Genomic DNA, 26,576 nt, shown 5'->3' with positions numbered 1-26,576 from the left:
AGGCCTGACCCAGTCCATTCTACATAAGAAAGATAGGATTAGAGGTCTACCCATCTAGCAACAGAAACTCACCACATGGTACCTGGGAAGATTACATCACCCAGCAAACCTACAAAGTTAACTAAGACCCCCCCACCCCCTGGGAGTCTGACAGCCAATGGGATACATTTATTGTACAGGAACAGGAAACTCTAAGGTAGGGCCCAATAGAGGGCATAAAACCAAGACACTCCCAGCATCTCTTCCCTTTTCTGCTCAGGAACTCAAGTCATGTGATCCTCTCCATCTTTAAACCATCTTCCCAAACAGTCTCCATGTTTCCAGGGTCTTTTTCCCCACTTGGAACTGAACCCAGAAGGATATTTCTTCCAACAAAGGAATACATGCTTAATAATTTTATTATTACATTATTATAATCTTTATAATCTGGTGGGCAACAGAGCCTGGTGGCGCAGCAGACTAAAGCACTGTTATTAACAGTTATTAACATCAGCTGCCTGCAATTACTGCAAGTTCAAATCTCACCAGGCTCAAGGTTGACTCAGCCTTCCATCCTTTCTAAGTTGGTAAAATGAGGACCCAGATTGTGGGGGCAATAACCTGACTTTGTATAAAAATATACAAAAGTATGAAGGCTATTGCTTAATGCATTGTAAGCCGCCCTGAGTCTCCGGAGAAGGGCGGCATATAAATTAAATTTTAAAAAAATATTGTATCCTGTTTTTCATCAAGGAATTTAAGGTATTATATATAACACACACTCTTCTCCTAGTTTTTCTCCACAACACAGAGAGTAAGCAGAGCTTGCTCAGGATTTCCCAGGATCTTCCAATAGCTGAGCATAAAATTGAACCTTAATCTCCCAAATACTAATCTAACAACAAAACCCCAAATGGCTGAGTAATTATAAGCACTATGGGAGGCACCACATACAAGTATGTTTTTCTGCATTAGATACTACAAGGACGTGGATGGTCAGTCAAGAGACCATGTCCAAAATTGAAGAGTTATTTAATCCCAAACTTCCTACAGTCCTAATTAAGAAACATAATGGTAAACTGGTCTTATAAGACATTATAGATGTAATGGGTATAACTGAAATGTGATAGTCAAATTACAAGGAATATGGTTATTTCTGATTGTTCCCAAACTCTATAGGAAACACAGGGAACACCCCAGGGATGCTACTCAGCAGGTTCTGACAGGTTCTGGAGAACCAGCAGCGGAATTTTGAGTAGTTCGGAGAACCAACAAATACCACCTCTGGCTAGCCCCAGAGTGGGGTGGGAATGGAGATTTTTCAATATCCTTCCCCCAGGAGTGGGGAGGGAATGGGGATTTTGCAGTATCCTTCTCCTGGAATGGAGTGGGAATGGAGATTTTGCAGTATCCTTCCCCTGCCACGCCCACCAAGCCATGCCCACCAAGCCACACCACACCATGCCCACCAAGCCACGCCCATAGTAAAAAAAATTGAATTCCATGACTGGCACACCCTATGGAAGAGGCATGGCCTTGTATGTGAAAGAGAGCATTGAATCAAATGATCTTCACATCCCCAAAGGGATGAATGTGCATTCAAGCTATGACCAAGGAAAAATTCTTAGATACTATAAATGACTGTCTGCTAGAGCAGATAGTCATGGAACTGACCTAAAGGAAGGGGAAATGCTGAACCTACCTACCTGAAGTAGTGCTCAGGATTTCATGAGTGATATGTAGTTGAACGAATCTGGTATAGTTACCGTAATGCTATAAAACTGAACATTGAAAAAAGCCATAGCCTAGTTAGCAAATCCAATACAGTCATATTCGACTTCAAAAATATGAACATCTATATCTAATATTACATATCTTGACCGCAGCAAGAATTGTATATGCGCAGCAGTGGAAGAACGAAAACACCCCTTTGGAGGACGAGACAATAAGGAAGATACTAGACTGTGTGGAAATGGACAGACTAACGCTAAAAATAAAAGATAAAGGAGATACAGAATGCCATTCAACATGGAATAGATCCTATCAATGGTTAGAAACACGAGGTAGAAGTTGGAATGCGAAAGAATCAGGTTAGGTGGACATGGAAAGAGATATTATTTTTAATATCGATATAGGAATGTAAGTATTAGAATGATAGATAAGTTGACATACTAGAATATGATGGTCAGAAACTATTGTACAACACTAGCACTGTTTAAAATACTGTATACTTTTTATATTCCAAGTCATAAAGATAATCAAGGAAAGGGAAAGAGGAAAGATCAAATAGAACATTACAAACTTTCAATCTAACTGAATCTGTATGAGAGGGTCAGACGGAATAAGTGAAAAGTAATGTTTGAAAAGGGTATCAAAGCAAAAGAAACGTATACTCTTTAGATTAAAGGGAGAATTTAAAAATTGAGAAAAAGACAGAGGCTAAAGACTGAACTAGAAAAATTTTGAGGGGGTGGAATTATGCTGATATCTCTCAATTTCTACTCTGTATCTCTATTTCTTTGTGAATCTTGAAATAGTGTTGCACAGAGCCTGATCATTTCTCAGCGAAAGAAAGAAAAATAAGGTGTTCCTGACCATTTGACTCTTTCCTATATTTTAGGTTTGATGTATCAGTTTAACATACAAGTAAATCACTTTTCCCATAGATAACATACTCCCAATAATCGTAGGGCAGTGTCTGGGGATAAGAGAAGCAAAGAGTAACTACTTGAGATTCTGTACAAGAAGAAAGAAGAAAATTCAGTTTTTATCCACTCTAAGGACAAACATAACTTGTAAGGATACTCTTTTATGAGAGAGCTTTCCTCTTCCAAGTAAGTCTGGAATGTGTTTCTATTACAATAAAGTAGCACAAAGAAGCAATACAAATCTTACAAGGAGGTCCTAAAGTTGAAATGTCGTACAATATTTCTAATGAGTATTCAATTCATTTATAATCATTCAATTTGGAAGATGTAAAGAGAGCTGCCTGTCATTTAAATGTTTCCTTCTTGAGGCATACAGCAGTATGTCTCAATCACCCATTTTATAAACAACATCTGGAGCAGTGTTTTAAAATATTGCTATACTTCAAAGCTACATGAGGATGGAGAAAGCACTTTGCTTCAAATCTATACACAATATAATCCCAGTAGGAATATTTCCAACTTCAGAATCCAAGATGTGTCTGCAGCTTATTTATTTATAAATCCTTCTCTTGACTGAAGATACATATGTCTTCCATTGGTTCCCATGGAAACAGGGTATGAGCATCATTTGGCTTTGAAAGGTCTTGTGAATAGTTATTTCTGGGCTAATCTACAGTATTGGCAATTTTGTAGAAGGTGAAATTTTTTCACAAGTGATATAGGCTTATTTAGACAGATTTCTCATTCCTTCTGGTAAAGTCTGGAATCTGGGTTGCATAGATGTAACAAAGAAAACTCTGACTATTTAAATCAGGGCCTTCTCACTTCTGTTTAAGGAAAAGTAACTCATTCATTAATCATCTCCTATAATGGCAAAATTTGGGCCAATATAGTAAAGAATGTTTTTATAACAAAGTGTTCTTGGGATCAAAGATAAAAAAAAAACCAGTCTGCTATATATTTCACATTAGCACTTGTTTTTAAAAGTAAAAATAAAACTGTCAGCATGGAAGATAGATGTAATAACTTTTAGAATCTTCCAATTTAATGGCAGTATACTATCAGGTAACAATAGCTAGTATCAGAGAACAAAATATTCCTTTGTTCTGTTTGGCCATTATGACATCACCCTTGCAGTTCTTTTTATAAAAATGAAATTCCATGAATGTGCCAGGTTCTAAATTATAGCTAAAAGCCTCCCTTAGAAAGCCCAGATCTCAACACGCACCAATTAAAAATCTCCTTAACATTGAAGGATGGCAACAGGACATTAATAACAACACTCTTTATTGACATCCCTATTGACCTTTGGTAACAAAGCAGTGTTACTAAACACCATCAGCCTCTTCAGGAGAAGAGGATGCTGTTGTAACCAGTAGATAGAAAATTGCTTTTTCTATAAAAGGAGATTTAGTCACACCGGATGACCTAGAACATCTTATGGCATTATGGAAAATAGGCAAACAAAATATACAGAGGAGGATCATCACAGCAGAATAATGATATTTATGCAAATATCATATATATGGAAATCACACTTCACTTTTAAAGTCATAAACGTGCTACAGTTCTCAGTAACAGCCTGTTCTACGATAGTCCAACCAAATTAAATAAATTTGACTTTTAGCTTAGGTATAGTCGTTACCACACATGCCTGTCTATATTCAGAAACTCTGCTTTCCAAAACAGATGTATGGTCAATTCATACTTAATTGCAAAAAGAAAGGTCTTAATTGTCTTAAGGTACCTGCAAGAGCATGGATAGACCATATTGCCACAGGCAATACTTTTTTAAAAAAGGCAATATTTGCAGTTACACAATGAGAAGGAGGGGAATAGTGATGTCATCCAAAAGGGCAGATTTGAATTATCCAGGCTTTTTAAGGAGGGGGCTGACTTTTCTTCTTGAAAAACCTATTGAGCTATCAGCCATAGTTTACTAGAAAAATTCTGTCAGCCAAAATCAGAAATTTCCACCAAATTTGACCATCACTATTCTTGGGATTCCAAAGAACACACAAATGTGGATAAAACCACATCTAGTCCACAGGATACACACTCATATCCTAGAGAAAAGAAAGTTATGAACATTCTTCCAATGTACAATAATTAATATTTTCTGTGAGTAAAGCTTGGGTCATTCTTTGTAAGAGATGGCAGCATAAGAAGGATGAGGAATCAATAACATTCTCATCTCCACTGGCAGTATCATAAAGTCTTCCATTGATGGAACAAGTCCTTCCATTTGGAGATAGCAATTACATATTGTACTGGTCATAATTCTGTTGTTACAATTTTGTATTTCCTATAAATGCATCTGTGTAATTAAACTCAAATATGCCATCATTCTCCAGTCATATATTCCAGTTGAAATATTTATGTGGATTGGCCTTGAAAAATCATAACAAAATACATTAGTTTGTAATCATTTTTAGAACCCTAATCTTGACTACTGCATGCCTACATACTTATTTGAGGGCTGTATCAATTAGTGTAGATTAAATGCTTCATTATTACTTTTATATGTCTTACTAAGTCATATTCATATTAATGATAAAAACTTGCTATCTATTTACTAACTTAATCAGTTTTAATATAATTTTAACAGTACTAAATATTGCACTTGATGGAATTTCCAAAAATATTTGGTTAGATATTTTTAGATGTATATTTTGAAATGTTAAACGAATAACATTTTAAAACTTGTATTTGTGGAATTATCTGTTACTTATCAATATCCCATTTTTACATGTAGAAACTATTTGTATAACCTAAGGTTAACATATCCATTTCTTACCATAAATGTACGAAATGCCAACAAGTTCAAAGATGGCTATTATAACAAGAGAATAAGATGCTGCATAGGTGTCCACAAGCTGCAACATGTACATCCCACCCTAAAATTAAAAACAAATAGTTATTAATAGAAATGTCACAGTCAGCAGGAACCCAGCTAATAATTGCAGTAAGAAAAAAGTATAATTACTGCTATTTTGTCACCAAGCCCCATCTCACTATGAAAATACTCTATGAACTATAAATATAGATTTTTTCAAGAATGTCTATTTTTGATATGCCTTTACAACAAAATGGGGGGAGGAGTGGCCAAAATGAAATGAATATCAAGTTAGGTTTTTATACGGTGGCAGAGCTTAGCTGTTTGAAACTCCTATATACACTAGAAGTAAAGAGAAGAGGGAATTAGCTGTGCCACCATTTTAAGATAATTGAAGAATGTGAAAAAAACAGATCTATAAATTTTATCTGTGTGGCTGTGCTCCAGTCCTTACTCATTCCTTCCACTAATGGTAAATTACATCTTTAGAAATGTCTACAGGTAATCGTCGACTTACAAGAGTTTGTTTACTGACCATTCGAAGTTACAATGGCATTGGAAAAAATGACTTATTTTCACAGTTATGACTGTTGCAGCATCTCCATGATCACATGATCAAAATTCAGACATTTTGCAACTGATTCATATTTATGATGGCTGCAGTGCCCCCCGGGGTCACGTGATCAACTTTTGCTACTTTCTAACAAGTAAAGTCAATGGGGAAGCCAGATTCACTTAACCACTGTGTTACTAACTTAACAGCTGCACTGATTCTTTTAACAACTATGACAAGGAAGATTGTAAAATGGGGCAAAACTCACTTAACACTAGTCTTGCTTTGCAACTTAAATTTTTGGGGTCAGTTGTGTTCGTAAGCCGAGGACTACCTGTATATGCTTATCAGGGCCTTCAGAATGGTCATACATTTTCATGATCAGTGAAACTTCTCTTCAAACTGCACTTCCTCTAGCATTAATCTACTCTTAGAGCTGGTTTTTCTAATTGTCGGATCTGGTTAAACAGCACAGAATGTAATATATGTTTACCTGAGTGATCATAGGAAAACCCATGATGAAAAAGGAAATGCAGCATCCAAGAGTGAACAGTGGCTTGTGGGTCCGTAAATACTTTGGAAATTCATCTGAAACAGATGTCACTATGGTTTCAATAGTGGCAAACTGAAATGCCAAAGAAGAGAGAAAAAAAAATCAGTAGCAATCAGTGAGTAAAACAGCAGATTTCTTGTTAGTTTGAACATCATACTTGAAGGGAAATCCCTTCTCTCACTATGTTTCTGCTTTGTCCATTTAATATTTCACAGATTAAAATTTTGAATATAAATAAATATAATATATATTATATTTAAAACATAAATTATATTCATGACAAAACTAAGTATTTTTAAAGGAAAATGTTATTAATATAATGCCAATCATTTGTTACAGTGGAAAGTTAAAATTAAAAAAAAAAGATGAGAAAATCATGGATCATTCAAATGATTTACGGAAGCAGTTTTCATCTTAAGCATTAGCTATCCAATTTCACCACATTGATTCTTCTTGGTCTCTTGTCATTCTCTATGTTTATGGCTTCAGCCCCTTTAGAACAATAATACAGGTGTCTATATAGCATCCTATTCTCCCCATTCAGCAAGTTGATCTAAATACTTTTTAAGCCTTCTCGTTCTTCCATTTTGCTTCAGTCCTTATTTGAATTTCCTTCAGTTCGAAGCATGTGAGTGATATGCTCCATACAGTTCTGATTAATGTTCATTGACCCACTTTTTATATATCAGTTTAGCAACTGGCTATAATCTGATAATTAGTCTATAAAGACTATTAGTTTATTTTTTATTCATTTATTTGATTTCAATAGCCACCCTTCTCAGCAAATGACTCTGGGAGGCTCGCAATTCAGAAACATATATTATACATATATTAAAATCTTAAAACATTTTAAAACATTAAAACCATTAAAACACTAAAAAAATAAAACTTCTAATTCGAGTACATATAAAGTAAAACATCTGGCCTGTTAACAATACAGCCAGGAGGCAGGCCTTTGGCGCATGTAGCACCCTAGGCTCAGAAGCATAGCAATGTCTTTAAAGCTTTATGGAAGGCTAACAGGTTTGGGGCCATTTTAATCTCCAAAGGGAGGATGTTCCAGAGAGCAGGGCCTGCTGCAGAAAAAAATTGTATTCTAGTCCCTGTGAGCCAACATTATTTGGCTGACAGGATCTGCAGCATGGCCATCCTATTTGGTCTAATTGGACGGGTAAAAATTCTTGGGACAAGGTAATGCCCTAATTCCAAGCCATTAGTTATTTGTAAACCAAAGGCAATTATAATAATCTCAAAATAAATGTTGGTTCTAACCCTGTATAAATGAATTCAGTGTCACTTACTTCTAAGAAACATGTACAGCATCATCTGTTGTATGCTAAATTTATCAGAAAATCTGTGCTGGATCCCAGCCTGCAACTACTTAAATTAAAATATTAATTCAATGTACTGTTTACACTCTGAGCTTTTAATGAACAAACAGGAAGTCATATAAAAAAAGATTTATCTACCATTGTGTCCAATCCAAGTGTAAGAAGCATCAAGAAAAAGATTATAGCCCAAAATGGAGAAAGTGGAAGCCTAGTTAAGGCTTCAGGATATACCACAAATGCAATGCCAGGACCTAGAATCCAAAACAAAATAGACAGAAATCATATTGATATCTTAAATAAGAAGCATCCTTTGAATTGAGTGGGTGGGGAGGGTCATACTAAACAAAAAAAAATCCATTTCAATTTAAGATGACAGCATTTAGAAGTCAGTTTCCCACTTTCCAATTGAATAGTGCATTATAGGGTCACAGGATGTAGCATTCCAATCATACATTTTGAGCACAAGCAATCTCCAGAAAAATCTAGCTTTTCACAGAAAGGGGATGGCAAAGATCATTATTAGAACAGCAGGGAGTTTGCTATATACTGTAACTGTACCTATTAAGTACAAATATGCCCCGACTGTGAAAGAGAATGTGATATAGTGAAATATTTCGAGAAATGTTTGTGACTCTTCAGAGTACACCCTATTTTATCTTATTTTATTGATGCCGAACTGCAACATAGAAACACAACTCCTCTTTAAAATATTTGTCTTCTTAATTGAGCTCCCACTTGTTTCATTTACTATACACGAATTCCCTCCATTGTTTTTATGGACCATGCATCATCTGTTGGAGAAACTGGTGCCATCCCAATATTTTTATTACAAACCTGAACAATGGTTGGTTTGGCAAAGCTACTGCATTGGGTATTTAAACCCAAACCATCTGGTAGGCAACAGATTTCCCTTTCCTCAGCTACTCTGTAATACACCACTGCCCGTTTATTTTAGCAAAGCAAGAGTTAATTTCACAACCATTATATATTTCCCAAAAATGTTGGAAAACTCTTGTCAAACATAAAATACTGCTTGAAGACTTTTTTATTATTACTGGTATGAGGCAATGCAAGAGGCTGACTTTAAAGCCTGCTGTTAACTGGGAGTTTTTCTTGGCAAGAAGGCTTAGGGGATGTTATATATTCATGAACATGCTCTTTCATCTCTTGATTAAAGATTTTTTTTTCTTGACTACTACAGATAAAAATGCTGCTTGCAGTAGCTTCTTGCACGTTTGGAAATTAAATTAAGGAATCAAAATAATGAGTTTCTAGAATTCATCATACTGTGGGAAAACCTAATTGCAGGAAATGAAACTGCAAATCTCTTTTGATTGGGTTCCTTTAAATTAATTTCATGGAGAGATGGAGGTTATGACCATGGAGAGCTAGATATAGATAAGGGCAGTTGTTGGGCTTCGATACCCATCTGGGAAAAGACAAACATTGACCCTTTACAAAATCAACTCACAATTCAAGCAATAATTCAAAAGTACCTTCTAGTAGTGGAATAACTGGCATTTTCCTTTTGGGAGAGCCATATTATTCAAATATCCACCAAATTTGGTCATTTGGCATTTCAAAGCACTCATATAGTCCTACTACAGAAGAACATTGGGCCTTAAGAAAAAGTTGCTATATGTCTGCTTTTGCCCTCTGAGCTTCTGAATCACATGAATGCAAACATTTTAGTTCCGTTCTAGAGTTTTTATCCTTTAGCAAATTCTATTGTGCTTAGGTTTTGAATCAAAAGCCTACCTTTATCAAGTTGTTTTGAAGTTTTAAGCATTAATATACAACTTTTGCATCATTACAGCTTTGCAGTTGTCTGGATTCTGAAGCACTTAAACAGCACTGAAAGTCCGTTTTGGAAACTGAATCTAAAACTTTCACAATCACCAAAATGCTCTTGAGTTTTTATATCTTACTTGAAATCCTAGAGATTTTGAAACAACTTATAAACATTTCTCATACAGCAAACTTGCGCATGCCAGTTTAAAAGAAAGAACCATTGAATTTAATGGAGTCATACTTCCTGATAAGCAAAATGGCACTTAACCTAAACTTACTCATTACCTGTATTAACCATTTTATGGTTTTATTTAGCATTTAATGGCACTGTTTAATAACTGATCAAGTGAAGTAGATTTGTTTAGATAGGTCAGTTCTGAAAGAGGCATCCACATTTCTTCACATAAAATACAACTCTTAGAAACTGAAGAATCTGGATTGAATGGTTGTCCAAAATGAATATTACATATTTGTATTAAATCAGACATAGCCAAGCAGTGGCCCATGGGCCTCATGCTGCCCTGGACAGCTAGTAATGCAGCCCCACAAGATCTTTTAACATTATTTATACTTATATATACATTAACTATATAATTTATACACAGCCGAAGATAATTCCTCTTCACTCAGTGCAAATCAGGCAAGCCAAAAGGTTGAACCTGTATTCAATAAAGAATGATGAGTTGCAAATTTAACATGATACGTTCACAAAATGAACAATTTTTGCATGTGATGTATGATGACATGCAGGTATATACATGTTTTCCCCTGGAACTCATGAGTAACTTGTTTCTGAACCTTGGATCATTGCAGGTTTCAGAGCAAATGGCTGTAATCGCTTTACACACACTCTTCTATCACTGCTGAAATATTTTACAGAAGCATAGAAAGAGCAAATGCTTACATGTACAGTAATTCAGCTTGAACTAGCCCAGCATTTTTAAACTAACTCTTCAATATGAAAAGTCCCCTGTGTTTGCACCTATTAAATAAATTATTATTAAGTGACAGGAATATTCTGTGGGGTCCAAAAGAGGTTTAGGAACAGGCAAGCTCATAAGACAATTATCCCAGTGATCAAATATTTATAGCTTGAGAATCACATTATCAAATGTACGGTATGTACATTACCAAGATCATTTGCAAACCTTAAAATTCAAATTACATTTTGACTGATTTGGCAGCAAAGATAGAAGAATCAGTTCCATTCTAATTTTACACTAACAATTTTCAGCTAAAAACTTGAATAAATAAAGCAATTGTATTATGTCTCATTGCATTAAAGAATCAGTCCAAGGAATCACTCATCTTAAGAAAAGATTGTGATCTTAAATGGTTAAACCTGTCAATATGTGCAGGAAGACAGTCTATACAAGACATGAATGGGGAAGTAAGGCTTTGAGTGCAGCTTGACTGGTAGTTACTTCATGGACACACCTTTATAGTTTCCTTAGCAACCATACCAAAGTAGTTTGCTTCTTTCCTCCTTCAGGATATTTTTTTTCCCACTGATCTATAAATGTATTATTGGAGAAAATTAACTAATTTCCTTGTTGTCCTCAGAGGATATAAAGGGAACTATCCCAACACAGATACTGTCTGACTAGCTTCTACACAAAGCAAAGACAGGCATGGCATGTTATCCTTTGACTTATACAGCAACCATTCTTATAGCATGTTTCAAGCAGTAGTGGGTTTCAAATCCCATTGCTACTGGTTCATTCGTGGGCGCGCGTGTGCTTGCGTGCACGTGCAACACTTCTGCGCATGCGCAGAAGCTTCTGTGCATGTGCAGAGACGTCCGGGTGAGTGGGTGGAGCCTCCCACCACCACCACTACAGATTCGTCCAATCTGGCACGAACCGGTAGCAACCCACCACTGGTTCCAAGGTGTTCCAAGTTCTGCCATTTTGCCCAAGTGCTTCATCTGCTCTAATCCATAGGTATATGCAGGATATCTTGCACAAAAGAAACCAGGACAAAATCAGTACTGCCCAATAATACAATATTCAAAAAATACATTTATATGAAAAACAAAAAAAATCCTACCTTGGTCTGCAACATCTTCAATATCCACTTTAAGTTCATTTGCCATGAATCCAATCACTGAAAAGATGACGAAGCCTGCAAATATACTTGTGGCACTGTTGGTACAAGTTACTATCAAGGTGTCCCTGAAGAAACGAAGGGCAAAAGAAAGTATATTTACCAGATTTTATTCGTGATATAGTGATATAGTAGGTAATGTGTACAGAGTATGTATTTATAATGTCACGCTAATGACATACAATATTTAGCAAGTATGATACTAAATACTATTTATTATTTATTCATTCCATTTGGATAGCTGCTCATTCAACAACTGAGCCTGGGCAGTGAACAATATTAAAATAAAATAATAATAATAATAACAATCAGAGTCAGAAGCAAGGCTATGCATAGGGTGGGTGCTACAGCAGAAAAGTTTCTCCTTCTGTGCCCTGCAAACTGGCATTTCTTAACCCACAGGACCCTAAGCATGCCCATCCTGCCTGACTAGTTTGAACAAATAGATATAACTGGGAAGAGATGCTCCCTCAAGTAAGCCAGTCCCAAGTCATTTAAAGGTGAGAAGCAGTACCTTGATTTGAGCCTGGAAGCTAATGCAGCTCACACAGTAGCGGTGTTACATGCACTAAGTAACCAGTGATATCTACTACCTATTCTGTCACCAGATAAATCTTCCAAATTTAATTTAATTTAATTTAATTTAATTTAATTTGTCGCATTTCTATGCCGCCCAACTCCCAAGGGACTCTGGGTGGCTTACAGCAAAAATCATGAGAACAATGAACATAGAAAAATTATTTAAAAACATTATAAAAACATTTTATACTTTATATTTATAGACTGAGTGGCTGTGGTTCCCGGCATCCCAATATAGTCAGTTGACTCCATCATTGACTATCGGGGGCAAGTCTTTGGCCCCCGCGGAGAGGGCGCGCAATCTGGGTGTCCTCCTGGATACGCAGCTGTCTTTAGAGGAACATCTGATGGTGGTAGCCAGGGGGACCTTTTGTCAGGTTCGCCTGATCCGCCAGTTGCGGCCCTTTCTTGATCGGGATTCCCTGTGCACAGTCACTCACGCTGTCGTCACTTCACGCCTGGACTACTGCAACGCTCTCTACATGGGGCTCCCCTTGAGGAGCACCCGGAGGCTCCAACTGGTCCAGAATGTGGCTGCGCGGGTAATTACGGAAGCTGCCTGGCGCTCCCACATAACACCGCTCCTGCGTGAGCTGCACTGGCTCCCAGTGGTCTTCCGGGTGCGCTTCAAGGTGTTGGTTACCACATTTAAAGCGCTCCATGGCATAGGACCTAGTTATCTTCGAGACTGCCTGCTGCTACCGATGACCTCCCACCGACCTGTGCGCTCCCACAGAGAGGGCCTCCTCAGGGTGCCATCAGCCAAACAATGTAGGCTGGTGACCCCCAGGAGGAGGGCCTTCTCTGTGGAGGCACCTACCCTCTGGAATCAGCTGCCCCCAAAGATAAGGAGAATTCAAGACCTTGGTGCCTTCCGCCGTGCCCTTAAAACTTTCTTTTTCCAGCAAGCCGGGCTGGCTTAACATTACATTTTTTAAAAACATTTTTAACTGGTTTGTCATTTTAAATTGGGGCCAAATTAATATATATCCTTTTAATTGTTTTTAAAGTTTGTATTGTATGTTTTTAGCTGGCTGTACACCGCCCTGAGTCCCTCGGGAGAAGGTGCGGTATATAAATTCAAAATAAAATAAAAAAAATTAAAAAAAATTTAAAACAATTAAAAGCCCATGCACACCATTCATGGCCGGAACTTGCAAGATTGCAACAGTGAGATCAATGGCCTCAGGCCTGCCGGAAAAGCCTGTTATCCAGACCTTCACAGCCTCCAGGTCCCAGGACATTATATCACTAGCATCTCCCCCACAGAGGACGATTATAATCACCATTCTTCTGATACCATAGCCCAAATTACTGGATGGTCTGCACCAACAGGTTCATTAGCTGTTAGAAAATGGGAGGATAAGGACAAACCCTTGTAGTACTCTATTAAGTGGGAGACCACTGAATCAATCTATCCACTAGAACAGGGGTCTCCAACCTTGGCAACTTTAAGACTTGTGGACTTCAACTCCCAGCTTTGCTGGCTGAGAAATTCTGGGAGTTGAAGTCCACAAGTCTTAAAGTTGCCAAGGTTGGAGACCCCCGCACTAGAACAAATTGAAATATCTGCAGAGGATAAAATAAAACTACTGTAAAGCATTGCCCCAAATCTTTGCAGACAGTGCAGTAAGATACCATGCCTAATATTATCAAAAGCTGCTGAGTTAGCTGAAAGGACAAAGGGAGATGCAGTGCTCCCATCCATGTCCCAACCCAGGTAATCTACAAAAGTTGGACTTCAAAATCTCCCATAAAATCATACCCTAACCCCCACCCCCATACCAGTAATCAATTTACAATAGATTGGAAATGAAAATTTCCTTTTTCCTCCCCATATCTGAATTCTACACCTATTTACCAATACCATGTCTGTACACAATAAATATGTACCATATTCCTCATAGAATTATACTCCTCCAATAGAAATATGACAACAAAATTAATTCCGTCAACATTTTAACAACATATTAAAATAAATACATTATTTTTGTCTTGCCCTTCGCCGTGATAAACATACATCTGTGCATACATTAAGCCTGCATTGATTCTATCTCAAATGATTTCATGCTGGATGCATCTGCAGTCACATCCCCACAGCAATAAGGAATTCAAATAAAGTTTGGTGGTTTTTTCCTTCTTGGTGCAGCAAAACAAAACAGCATATCATTGCCGAATTGATTATTATTAGTTCACAATAATGTGAAATCACAGCTGCCAGTTCTTTAAATGCTGTTAGCCTTCATATACATTGAGTTCTTCCCAAGAACCCAATGTATAATGTATCGGTTTGCATATATGTGGTCTTTGCAAATGACAGATGCAAATTTTGTCAATATGGAGATTTTCTAAGTAGTATCCAGGATTTTTTGGTATGACACCCAGTGTGCTGATAATCACTGAGACCATCACAATTTTAATTTTCAGATCTGAATGCTTTGTGATCTTTTCCAATTCTTTGTCTTTGTCTTCTGTTCTACTATCTCCTGATAATACCTCATCAACTATCATTTGATGATGGTTGTTATCATAATGATTTACTCAGACAGGCCTTGGAATTCCTGTCTTGAGCACGTACTACTTTCCGCTATTACCTGTTATTGGATTTTCTTGTTATTCTTAATTTGTGGTTTTAAATTGGGTAAACAGGAGGGGAAGTATATAAATGTTTAAATTTATAAGAGAACAGAGAGACGGATGGGGGATCAGCTGTTCAGCAGTTTTAAAACGGTTCTCAGTTATATGCAAGCTTCCCAATTAAATTATATCAAATATTCCATTCTTATGACACTGGGGGCTTTTTTCTTTATCTGAATTTGGAATTAATGCAACTACCAGAATTATTTCTGGGCTACTGATACCGTAAAAATAATGGAGCAGTAATTATAGCAGTGAAAATCACAAATTATCTTTGCTGCTTCAGAGCATTCCTGACCTATTTCTCAATTACAAAGCTTCCTTTAACAGAGATTATCCTTGTGCTATATTTCATGCTTGCTATCCTTGACTCTTGACACTTCTCTACATTACTTTCAACCCAGCCTATTTATAATTAGGACAGCCATTCAGGAGGAAATAGGACACACTAACCCCAGAAGTCTCATGATTTTTGAAGCAGGGCTATCAGATCTGCAGTGCAAATATTCATACAACACTAAATGCAGCTTTTGAGTACCATCCTGTCTTCCAGATTTTGCAACTCATGTCTGGTAGTCTTACTTTGAAGTTCTAGTGTCAGATTGATGCTATACATGCAGATAACAAAGATGATATCAAACCTAGTTCCAGAGGTACCTGTATTTATCTAATTATTAGGAAAACATTGCTGAATGTTCACGAGTTACCTGTATAGGTTGTTATGGAATTTGTTATAGGAAGACAGAGTAATCAGACCACCCCATGCAGCAGATAAAGAGAAAAATATCTGAGTAGCAGCATCTTTCCACACCTTAAAAAAAAAGATCAAAAGAGAAAATTAGGGTTTTTTTAAAAAAAAGTAGAAATAGCAATAAAAACAGTTAATGTGATTATAAATAAGGCTATCAAACATGCATATGTAGGTTGTGTGGCAGTACTATGTATCAGACTGCCCCAATAGGAGAATTCAGGAACAATCTGCAGGAACAGATACCTGAATGAAGCAATATGATATGAATTACCAGATCTGGAAGAAGGGATGTCTTTAGTCCGCACTGATAACTGATGGCTTCATGAACTTCACTAGATGGATATGTAAGCCAACAATGAATGGACAAAACAACAATGAATTTTGAACTGTGATGAAATATTTAGCTCCTAGAGGACAATATACATAAGTATTTATGTATGTATCAGTGGTGGGATTCATCCAGTTCTATCCAGTTTGGGCAAACCGGTAGCGGCGGTGGCAGGCTCCACCCACCTGGCCAGATTTCATCACATCCCATTTTTGATGCTCTGCGTATGTGCAGAAGGTCCTGCGCATGTGCAGAGGTGGCACTTGCGCTCACATTTGCAAACCAGTAACAAAGGTAAATGAATACCACCAGGGGTGGATTCTACTTACTTTACTACTGGTTTGCAGTGGGGCCACATGTGCACGCATGCGTCTCTCTCACACACACACGCTTTTCTGCGCATGCGGAGAAGCATTTTGATGATGTCAGGGTCGGTGGGCAGGGCCTCCCGCCGGTTTTACTACCGGTTCTATAGAACCGGTGCGAACGGGGGAAACCCACCACTGTATACCACTCCTGATATGTATGTACGTACGTATGTATGCATGCATGTATGTATGTATATATATAGCTGTGCATACACACACACACACACACACACACACATATCCCTGCAGGCTATACAAAGTTAACAAGTTTTGAGTTCACCCAAAAGTAATAAACTCATATCACCTAATTGCAAATATGTGAGCTGCTGCTATTAAACAAGATTATGTATGTGAAGCCAACATACGGCTTGAAAAAGTAAAGAAAAAGGCAAAAATGCTGTTATCACTAAGGAATCTAATTAATTTGAGATATATGCATGACTCCCAATGTTTATATAATTCCAGTATGTAACATATATCCTGGAGTTAACTTCTTTTATGAATGAAGGCAAATATACAGTATATGTCCCAGGATAATGTTACAGGAGCCAATCTGAGTTAGTCACCAGGACCAGAGGTTTACTATTCCAAGCTTTTGGACTCTTGCTCAGGGAACTTCTCTCTAGCAGAATGTGTGCTTTGGGCTGTTCTATGTGTGGCTGGTTATATGTGGCTTTTTAGTTGTTGTTTGGGGTGTTAATGGCCAGCTAAGTCATTGCTGGTTGTTTCTTTGGGCTTCCAAGCTCTAGGCTTCCTAAGCATCTGATAAGTTGGGGGTAAATCAGCATTCCTATTTTATTTTATTTTTTTAAATTTGATTTATATGCCGCCCTTCTCCGGAGACTCAGGGCGGCTTACAATGCGTTAAGCAATAGCCTTCATTCTTTTTGTATATTTTATACAAAGTCAGCTTATTGCCCCCACAAACTGGGTCCTCATTTCACCTACCTTAGAAAGGATGGAAGGCTGAGTCAACCTTGAGCCTTGGAGAGATTCGAACCAGCAGAAATTGCAGGCAGCTGTGTTAATAACAGGGTGCACTAAATCACTGTACTATCAAGGCTCTTATTGATGGACAAGGGGCCCATTTCCCAAGCTTCAATAATTTCCCTGGCTATTTTTGTCCCTGCTTAGCCAACAATCTTAGTAGCTGCAAAATTTCAAAATTGTCAGTCAACAGGAGTGCTAATTTACCATCAGCCTATCATGTACCTTGGAGCCAAAGGCTTGGCAGCACAAGGAAACAGCGGCTAACCAGCCATCAACACCCCAATCAAAAAAAACCGCATACAACCAAGCATCACATAAATACTACACCTAGAACAGCCCAAAGCACATATTCTGCTAGAGAGAAGTTCCTTGCAGATGAGCTCCAGCATGTGTCTGAAAGCTTGGAAGATTAAACCTCTGGTCCCAGGGATCTACCCAGATTGGATCTTATAACTTGTTTTACTTTCACACAGAAATATTATTATGATACATACTTCTAACTTGCTTTTACATTTTTATTTCATTATGCAGTTTCAATAGTGAATAATAGAATCATTAAAACAATCACCCATTATAAATGCATAATGCAGAGTTATTAAACAATAAAACCAATAAAATCCATAGTATTAGAAGCAATAATAAAACCTTGGCAGATACAGCAATAAAAATATATAAAAAGCTGAAACTAATAAAATAATGTTAATCCAAAACCTAAGCTCATCTAGATAGTGCCAGGTGAAAATTTCCAGGGAGATACAAGTCTCAGAAGAAGAAAATATATTTAATCATCACTCATCTAATTTTTAGAGGATGTGGGAGTTAAAGAATATGCTCTGCAAACAATTTTTACAATTAAAAACATTCATATGGAAGAAAAAATATTTTAGATGCATAGACCCCAAATCACATCAAGAAATTCTCTAATAGTTAAAATTAATACTGTGAATTGTACCCAGTAAGTGGGCATATTTTTAAAATACATCTTATGTAAATTTCAAAGCCAGCTTCCTATACACCACTATAGTAGCTCTTCTATATATTATTAAGACATAATGACATAATCAGTAGCATACTTAATTGTTCCTCATTTGACACTAGAGATCAGTTATAATGACCAACCAGGCCTTCAGCCTTCCTCAAGTATCTATTTAAGGTTATTCAGGCTATCCTACTGTGTTACCTTATCATGGTAAGGAGATGTTCCTAGAAGGGATGAGCAAACGATACCAGTAGGGTATGCCAAGGGTATACATTCCCAGCAGAATCATTCATTGTACAAAGTTCATCTTAGATTTATTTATTTATTTATTTATTTGTCAGATTTATATGCCGCCCTTCTCCAGTAGGACTCCGGGCAGCTCACAACAATAAAACAACCCGACAATAGATAGAAATTAAATAATATTAAAAACCGATTAAAATCCCCAAATCCCCAAGTTAAAATCCACGGCAGATAAGGGAAGTTGCTGAAAGAGCCATGTCTTTAGATCGGCGCAAAAGGTGCAGAGGTCAGGGGCCGTCCAGAGCCCGGTGGACAACCCATTCCAGAGGGTCGGTGTGAGCATAGAGAACGCCCTCATCCTGGGGACCACCAGCCGACACTGTCTGGCCGAGGGGACCTAGAGGAGGGCAGCCCTATGTGAGTGCACTGGGCGGTGGGAGGTCGGTAGGAGGTGATCCTGCAAATAATGCCCAGATAAAGCAAGCAGGCATCTATATTGGGCATCAGCAAAGTAGGAAAATTCTGGAAGCAGATGATTATTTTAGTGACACAGTAAAGGCATCACTTTATGTACAGGGAAGGTAATGATAAAGCACTCCTGTATTTTTACCAAGCAAGTCACATGACTCAAAAATATGAAATGATTGATGATATAGTGTCAGATAATGGGCCTCTCAGGCTGGATGGCACTCAACATACTAATGAGGAACAACTGAAGATCTTTTGGAGTATTAATGGTGTTTATGGTGTGGCTGCATTAAAGCCTTGGAGATGTCTACTTATTGATGCTGCCACACACAAAAGAAAATCCAAAACTACAAAGACAAAATTATGGAAGGAACCTAGAACATAAGAAGCATGAATACAAGAAAGTTCCGCACACCGAAAGACAATTACAGAATGAGATATTAGGCCTCAGCAAATTGAGATGGACTTTTGACACAGACAAATATATACATGGACAACAACAGATGGAGTGCACAAAAATAAAACTTACTATATTATAGCTTAAAGGAGGTGGAAGAGCTCAATTATAACATCAAAAACATGAGCAGATGTTGACTATGAACAGACCACAAACTGCTCATGTGCAAGTTCCATAATGTGACCTTGAACATATGCCCACCATTCTCAAGTAGAATATCAGGAATCACTTTGAAGTCCTGAAGCTCATTAATAGACAACCAGAGGAACTGTGGAATGAGCTTAAAAAAGTCATTAAGAATAAAAGTGAAGAGAGATTGCCAAAGATGAAGAAACAGAAGAAATCAAACTTGATGTCAGAACAAGCTGTGGAAATTGCCAAGAAGAAAAGAGAAGCCAAACCCAAGAAAGACAAAAATCCAGAAAGGGAATTTATACAGAATTTCAAAGAGTTATTAGAAGAGACACTGTTACAATAGCATCTCTAAAGACATTGAAGATGAGAAAAGACAAGGAAAAACAGGGAAAGTCCAAGGTTCTCCCTGCCACAAATAATATAAATTCATGTAGCTATATATTGATGGCTTGATTCAGTCTCACAAAATTAATGCACAAGACATAACCCAGACTCTAAGCTTTGAATCTAAATAAATTCATAGAGCAATATTATATTATCTAACATCTGTTCTAGCTACTTGGGGTGAGGGAATTACCGCCTAAGACAAATATTATTTGGATTGCTGTTTTAACTCAGGGGTGTCAAACTCGATTTCATTGAGGGCCGCATCAGATATGTGTTTGACCTCGGGAGGATCAAGTGGATGTGGCCAGGGTGGATGTCACTCATGTTGGGGGGCCCTCTGGTAGCCTGATGTGGCCAGGGTGGCCAGGGTGGATGTGGCCAGCTCGATGTCACTCATGTTGGGGGGCCCTCTGGTAGCCTGAGTGCTCTGGCAGAGGCACTGCAGGTCAGTCCTTTGCTGTTTCCAGGGCGATCCCACAGGCCAGATTTAAGCATCCAGCAGACCAGATCTGGCTCCCGGGCCTTGTGTTTGACACCCCTGTTCTAACTGATGGTTTTAGCATTATATGCTGTCCAGAATCACTGGTGTGAAATAGGCAGCCATTCAAATCATATAAATGGAATAAACAGATACCAAATACCAGGGGTTTTAGCTTTAAAAAGCTAGAAAAACTTAGAAAAGTCCACAAAGTAAACCAGCTAAAGTCACATAACAAGTATTCATTATGTTACAAAATTCATATTTTTTCAAAGTATTGTTCAAACTACTGACTGGTTACAATTTGAAAGTAAACTCATAGCTGTAATTTTTATTTCAAGCATCAAACATTTGGAATGTTCCTGTTCTTATATTAGTTTCCATGTCTTCTCTTGGGTGTCTCTACCTGCTTGTGTAGCCTCTTTTGAGTGGGACATCTATTGTCATTTAAAAATTAGTATTGTGAGTAAGAGTAGCAAAAAACTGCATTACTCATGATTATACTGTCATGAAATGATCTCCATTCTGAAGTGCATCAATTCTAAGTCAGTTTTTAGGACTACAGATCTAGAATCAAGTTTAAACACAATAGCAATTTCCAATTATGGAACAGTTTGTGTACACAACTAGAGCTAAGTACACTCCTGGAAAATATAATTTTCTTCTAACATACCTATAACATATGTTTACTACATCTCTTCATCTAATTGTGGAATTTTCTTCCAACTGATTTACCTATATCTCTAGGATAGGTGAGTGCATGTTGAATTCAAGAGCACTTTGTTAGATTTATACCAAGTTACTTTTTCACATATTACTCTGGATCCAATGCACAACAAAATATGTAAGGTGAATCTTAGTTTAGGCAACCTGGCATCTTCACAGCCATGCTGTAGTCATCATGGTTTGAACAGATATTATGCCTTAAGCAAATGAAGTATTGTCCTGAAGGAGCCAATAACATTTATCAGATAATGTTATAAATACAGCTGTCATTTATTTTTTTATTATTATTCTTTTAAAATTATGACAGACAAATGGGGAAAAATACAAAATTAAGAAATACTGTACAAGCATGGTCAAAACAAACACAGAAAATAATCTGACATAAACATAATGCTTTCTTACTCAAAATTAATTCTATATGTGGCTTTATTCCATTATAGTATTATAGCTTACCATAGCATCAATTAATTTCTCCCATTTAGGTGTGATGAAGTACCACATTCCAGCCCCAGCTCCTGGCAGGGTAACTCCTCTGATAAGTAAGATGATAAGCACTACATATGGGAATGTAGCAGTAAAGTATACCACCTACGGAAACATAAACAGATAATATAACTATTCATTCTGATTGACACTGTAAGAATGTATTTACAATTACACATATTTTCATGCTATTGCAGTCTAAGTCACTCTCAGCAGCTTACATAGAAAAAATGTTCTATGTAAAAAATTAAAACAGCCATGGAAAAAATAAAAGTAATATCACTGGCTTACTGTTCACAGTAAAGTGTTGCACAACTTGTCGGTGACATTTGCTCATGGGAATATAAACATAAAAATAATAGAATGGTTTGCTAAAATGGTATGATGTATGCAAAGCCCTAAATTAATAAAATAGCAATGTTTGGGGATAATTAATGCAAAAAGTAACTGCATGTCTCTCTCTAGAGAATATCTATTCTCTAAAGGAATATCATCCCTGCAGATAAATGCTAGTATATTAGAGATACATTTCTCTCTACACTATGACTGCCAAAAGAATGAAAATTGCAGAGTTGTCAGTTTTCTGGAACAGAAGTGACTAGTGTAAAATAGTCAATTCCTAAGGTCTTTTTTAGTTACGTCATAAATTACGTTGTGGTTTTTATTCCAGCAAATGTTTTTCCACACATAAAAGTTAAACATAAAAAAACACATTCTCCAAAAGTTCTGTTACATCAAGCAACCAGAAAACCAATGCTGTCTTCAGGAACTCGGTGTTGCCTCTGTGATTACAAAAGGGCCATTTTTGTCCCCCATTGCATGCCCTCCTGAATGATTAGATGGTCCTGTCTCCAAAACAAAATGTAATCAAGACTGATTGCTAAAAAAAAGAGGAACATTCTGTAGATCCAGTAGCAAACTCTGGGGTACCATTTCAGCACTGCCAAAGGAGAAATAAAATAATCAGAGTGTGTTAATCTGATGAGATTGTAGGAGAAGGAGTGGCAGAGCCTGGGGGTGGAGTTAAAAAAAGAGATCACCCTAGAATCCCTACATAGTCAGATCTAAATTAAATTCAACTTCCTTTGGATTCCGTTGACCCTTATTTAACTCTAAGCAGTGCTAACTATTGGTTGAGAATATTTCTGTGCTAGGCATGAATAACAATAAATTAGTTTAATTGGACCCTCAACTGTGGAGGGTGATCTTTTGTGCCTGATAGAGATTGATAGAAGAGAAAAAAATGGACTTAAGACCCACATTAACAAAAATCTATCTTGTCTAAATAAACCAAAAATAACTTTCAGGACCCTGAAATGGGAACCGATACTTGTCTTTAAGAATTAAACTTGCAGATGGCATGACAGGTTTCACGGTGGTTCTCCACATATTGTTAAATTCTAACATTCATATTACTACTACTTCTGTGTCAGTGGCACTGAAGCGCTTCCATGATGAAAGTATCTGCTGGTGACATCACTGTTGCCCCAAGGATGAAGTTGCCCACCAAAGTGGTACCCATTTATCTACTCGCTGTCACCCATTTTCAAACTGCTAGGTTGGCAGGAGCTGCAGCATGTGATGGGAGCTCACCTCATCCCATAGCATAACAACTGGATCTCGAACGTAAGCCTGCCAATTGTCAGCCCAGCATTGTAACTTCATGAACCACCATGCTCTTCTACTAACATTCATTAAACCAAGCCATAATGGCCAATAATCAAGGACGATAAAAATTTATTCTAATAACATCTTAGAAGCCACTAGTTTCCACCCCTAGAATACATGTGTATTTCCCCTCTCCCTTTTCTTTTTAACAAAGCCTGTTAACACAAATAATTGAACAATATTAATACTAGAACACATATCTTTTATTTACTCTAGCCTAAAAAGGAGGCAGGCTGGCACAGAGAACAAGTTATTTATATGTGTGATTCTCAACTGGGTAGTTCTTGACTAGGGATTGATACAAACCAACACCTTGTCAGAAAAGATGAGAGCTAATCCTTATTAGCATTATAGGTACTCGTTACATAGTTACTATGATTTTTGGACTATGATTACCTAAGAATAACATAAGGACACCTAAGCTGTAAAACACTAGAAAATAGCATTTTATTCTATTCCTCTATAAAATAGCATTATTATATTCTGATTTTCCAAGATAGCTAATCTTTGTTGCCCAAATTCATATTTTACCATATTCTTTAGTCATACGATAAGCAAATTTCTCTTCAATATATAACCTCCTGTATTTACTCCTCCTGAAAGCCAATGGAATCAAAAAGCCATGCCATGAAAAGGCCATGTATGAAAAATGAGAACTTAAATTTTAACCAATATGCATATCAAAGAAAAATATTTCACTAGCTTTTCTTGAGCTACCGTACACACCTGCAGGTATTAAGTTGCTCCAACATTTCTCAAAAAGCTATTATGCATTCCAGTAATGCTTAGATTTTGGTATTGCAAAATATATTCATTTCTGAATTAAAGCTAGAAATGGTCTAAAATAATTTCTTACTTTTCCTGATGTTTTTATTCCTTTAGCCAGGGAAGCATAGACAATTGCCCAAGCTAGAAAGAGAGACAGTGCCAAAGGCCACCTGATTTCACCAGGATATTCAATTCCTGCAGAAATCTTCAACACAAAGTACCTAAGAGCCAAAATGTCAGTAAGTCATGACCATTTGTGTATACCTAGCATCTGCATTAATTATAGTTGCTTGTGCATTTAAGATTCTATTCTTTTACTTTTTCATTATGATTTTTTAAAAATAAAAGCAGAGAACACTTCACAGCCATTAAAATCAACTTACGAAGTCCCATTGTCTTCTAAGATACATCTATCTTATCATTTAATATCCATTGTAAAAAGTTAACAAAAGGGGGAGGAGATAGGAGGGGAGGGGACGGGGGAGGGCAGGGCAAGGGAGAGGAGAGGGAAGGGAAAGGAAACTCTAACTATCTAAATTATTAGAACCTTTCAAGATTTAACTATTACATAAACAAAGGTTATAGCCTTGCATGAAGTCGCTTTTTCAGTGACTAGATTCCTCTATCATTTTCAGATCTCATTACTGAGTATGAGCTGTTTTCCTAAGTAGAAAATGTATTAAAATGATCTAAATCTGGAATTTACTCAGATGTATTCCAACAAACCTTGGAAATTTTATGAGTTGATTTTATGACTCCCACCAAAACTCTGGCTGCTTTGCAATATAGAAGTAATTAAGAGAAGCTAATTTCTTCCAAACTCACAGTGCTGTTGTTTTTAATATACACCAAAGCTGAGTGCAATGAAAGTTTCGGAGACAGAATGCCGTAAAGAACATTTCATGATAAGTCTAATCAAACTAAAAGCTAATTATTGAGCTTATCCGGTGGTAGAGGGAAAAAACACTTCTTCTCTACCATTACTGTAGCCTAACAATATAATCTATCAGATTTTTCCAAGAGGTTATTACGAAAAATACAAGTAGATTCTCAATGATGTATTGTAACATGTTTCCAAAATATTTTGAGATCAAAATCTCTTAGAATTACCACAATTACAATTATTAGATTTTTATTTCAATATAGATATATGGTATATAGTAAAGTCAAGGTGGTGAACATTCACGATACTCCTGTCTCTTAATTTCCCCACAACAACTTTATTAGGTAGGCTGGGTTGAAAGAGAGTGACTGGCCCAAGGTCACCCAGCTGGCATTCATGCCTAAGGGAGGCCTAGGACTCACAGTCTTGTGGTTTCCAGTCCCGCGCATTAACCACTATACCAAACTACCTCTCTGGAATCTGAATCTGGTTTAAATATCATGGATATATCTAAGGATATAACCAGGGGTAGGCTTCAAAAAATTTAGCAAGGGGTTCTCTGCCCAGTTGCTGGGTGGGCATGGCCATGGTGGGCGTGGCCTAGTCAGCACCACAGCAGGGCTGGCGTTTTTGTCCTCCCCGGGCTTCAGAGGCTTTCTTCAAGCCTCTGGGAGGGTAAAAACAGCTTCCTCAGGGTCCGGAGGCCCTACTTCTGGTAGGCCCGTTTTTCGCCCTCCCCGAGCCTCCATGCACACCCTGCACTTACCTGCATCCAAAATGGGCCGCATGGGGACTCCTAGGAGGGGTGGGTGAGGTAGGGCCAGCCAGGAGTGGGATTTGGGGGTTCTCCGAACTGCTCAGAATCTTAGCTAGAGGTTCTCCCAAACCCCTGTGAACCCCCAGCAGCCCATCCCTGGATATAACTAATTCTGGCTTTTGAGTCTCAATATAGGGGCAAGGTACTTTGCAAATTCAACTGTTTTTTACGTCTACCACTCCTCACCCAACTCCTCCCCAAGTAATATACATTACATCTAGCAGGAATACCCAGTACTACTTTGGCTCTAAGGCAGTGGTACCCAATCTTTCAGGTTCTGTGGACCATGGCAGTGGGTGGCAGAGGCGAAGAGGGGATAGTGTTGTGTATGCACACCATTTGCATAAATGAAGCTTTCCTTTTGCACAGCCCAGTTTCCAATAAGCCACAACCCAGTACCGGGATGTGGACCAGGGGTTCGGGACCCCTGCTCTATGGAATTAACATTGAAGCAATATTTAGGAAATGTGGCCACATTAGTTAAAATAATATTCTGACCACTGAATGCCAACCATAACTTGTTTTGCCGACACATGTGCAATCATTAAATAACCTTTGTCCAAATATTAGCATCACTTCATATTAATCAATATAAACAGAGATTAGATATACAAAAAAAATCATACAGCAAAAC

At 37.5% G+C, this 26,576-nt stretch overlaps 1 protein-coding gene across 1 annotated transcript in view; it reads right to left on the bottom strand.

The window, feature by feature from the left end:
• SLC6A5 (solute carrier family 6 member 5) overlaps positions 1–26,576 on the bottom strand; it is a 74,789-nt gene that overhangs the window by 14,615 nt on the left and 33,598 nt on the right. Inside the window, exons 7-13 of the mRNA XM_087882800.1 lie at positions 24,331–24,463; positions 21,777–21,911; positions 15,721–15,824; positions 11,741–11,865; positions 8,039–8,151; positions 6,510–6,641; positions 5,425–5,524 (exon numbers count right to left, since the gene is read on the bottom strand). Of these exons, the coding sequence (XP_087738926.1) occupies positions 5,425–5,524; positions 6,510–6,641; positions 8,039–8,151; positions 11,741–11,865; positions 15,721–15,824; positions 21,777–21,911; positions 24,331–24,463 (842 nt within the window). The remainder of the gene's footprint in view (positions 1–5,424; positions 5,525–6,509; positions 6,642–8,038; positions 8,152–11,740; positions 11,866–15,720; positions 15,825–21,776; positions 21,912–24,330; positions 24,464–26,576) is intronic.

This window comes from Pantherophis guttatus, chromosome 1, assembly GCF_059756535.1.
Source record: "Pantherophis guttatus breed Tessera chromosome 1, ASM5975653v1, whole genome shotgun sequence".
NCBI lineage: Eukaryota > Metazoa > Chordata > Lepidosauria > Squamata > Colubridae > Pantherophis > Pantherophis guttatus.
The sequence above is the reverse complement of the archived record's forward strand: the minus strand, read 5'-3'. Positions and strand labels throughout refer to the sequence as shown.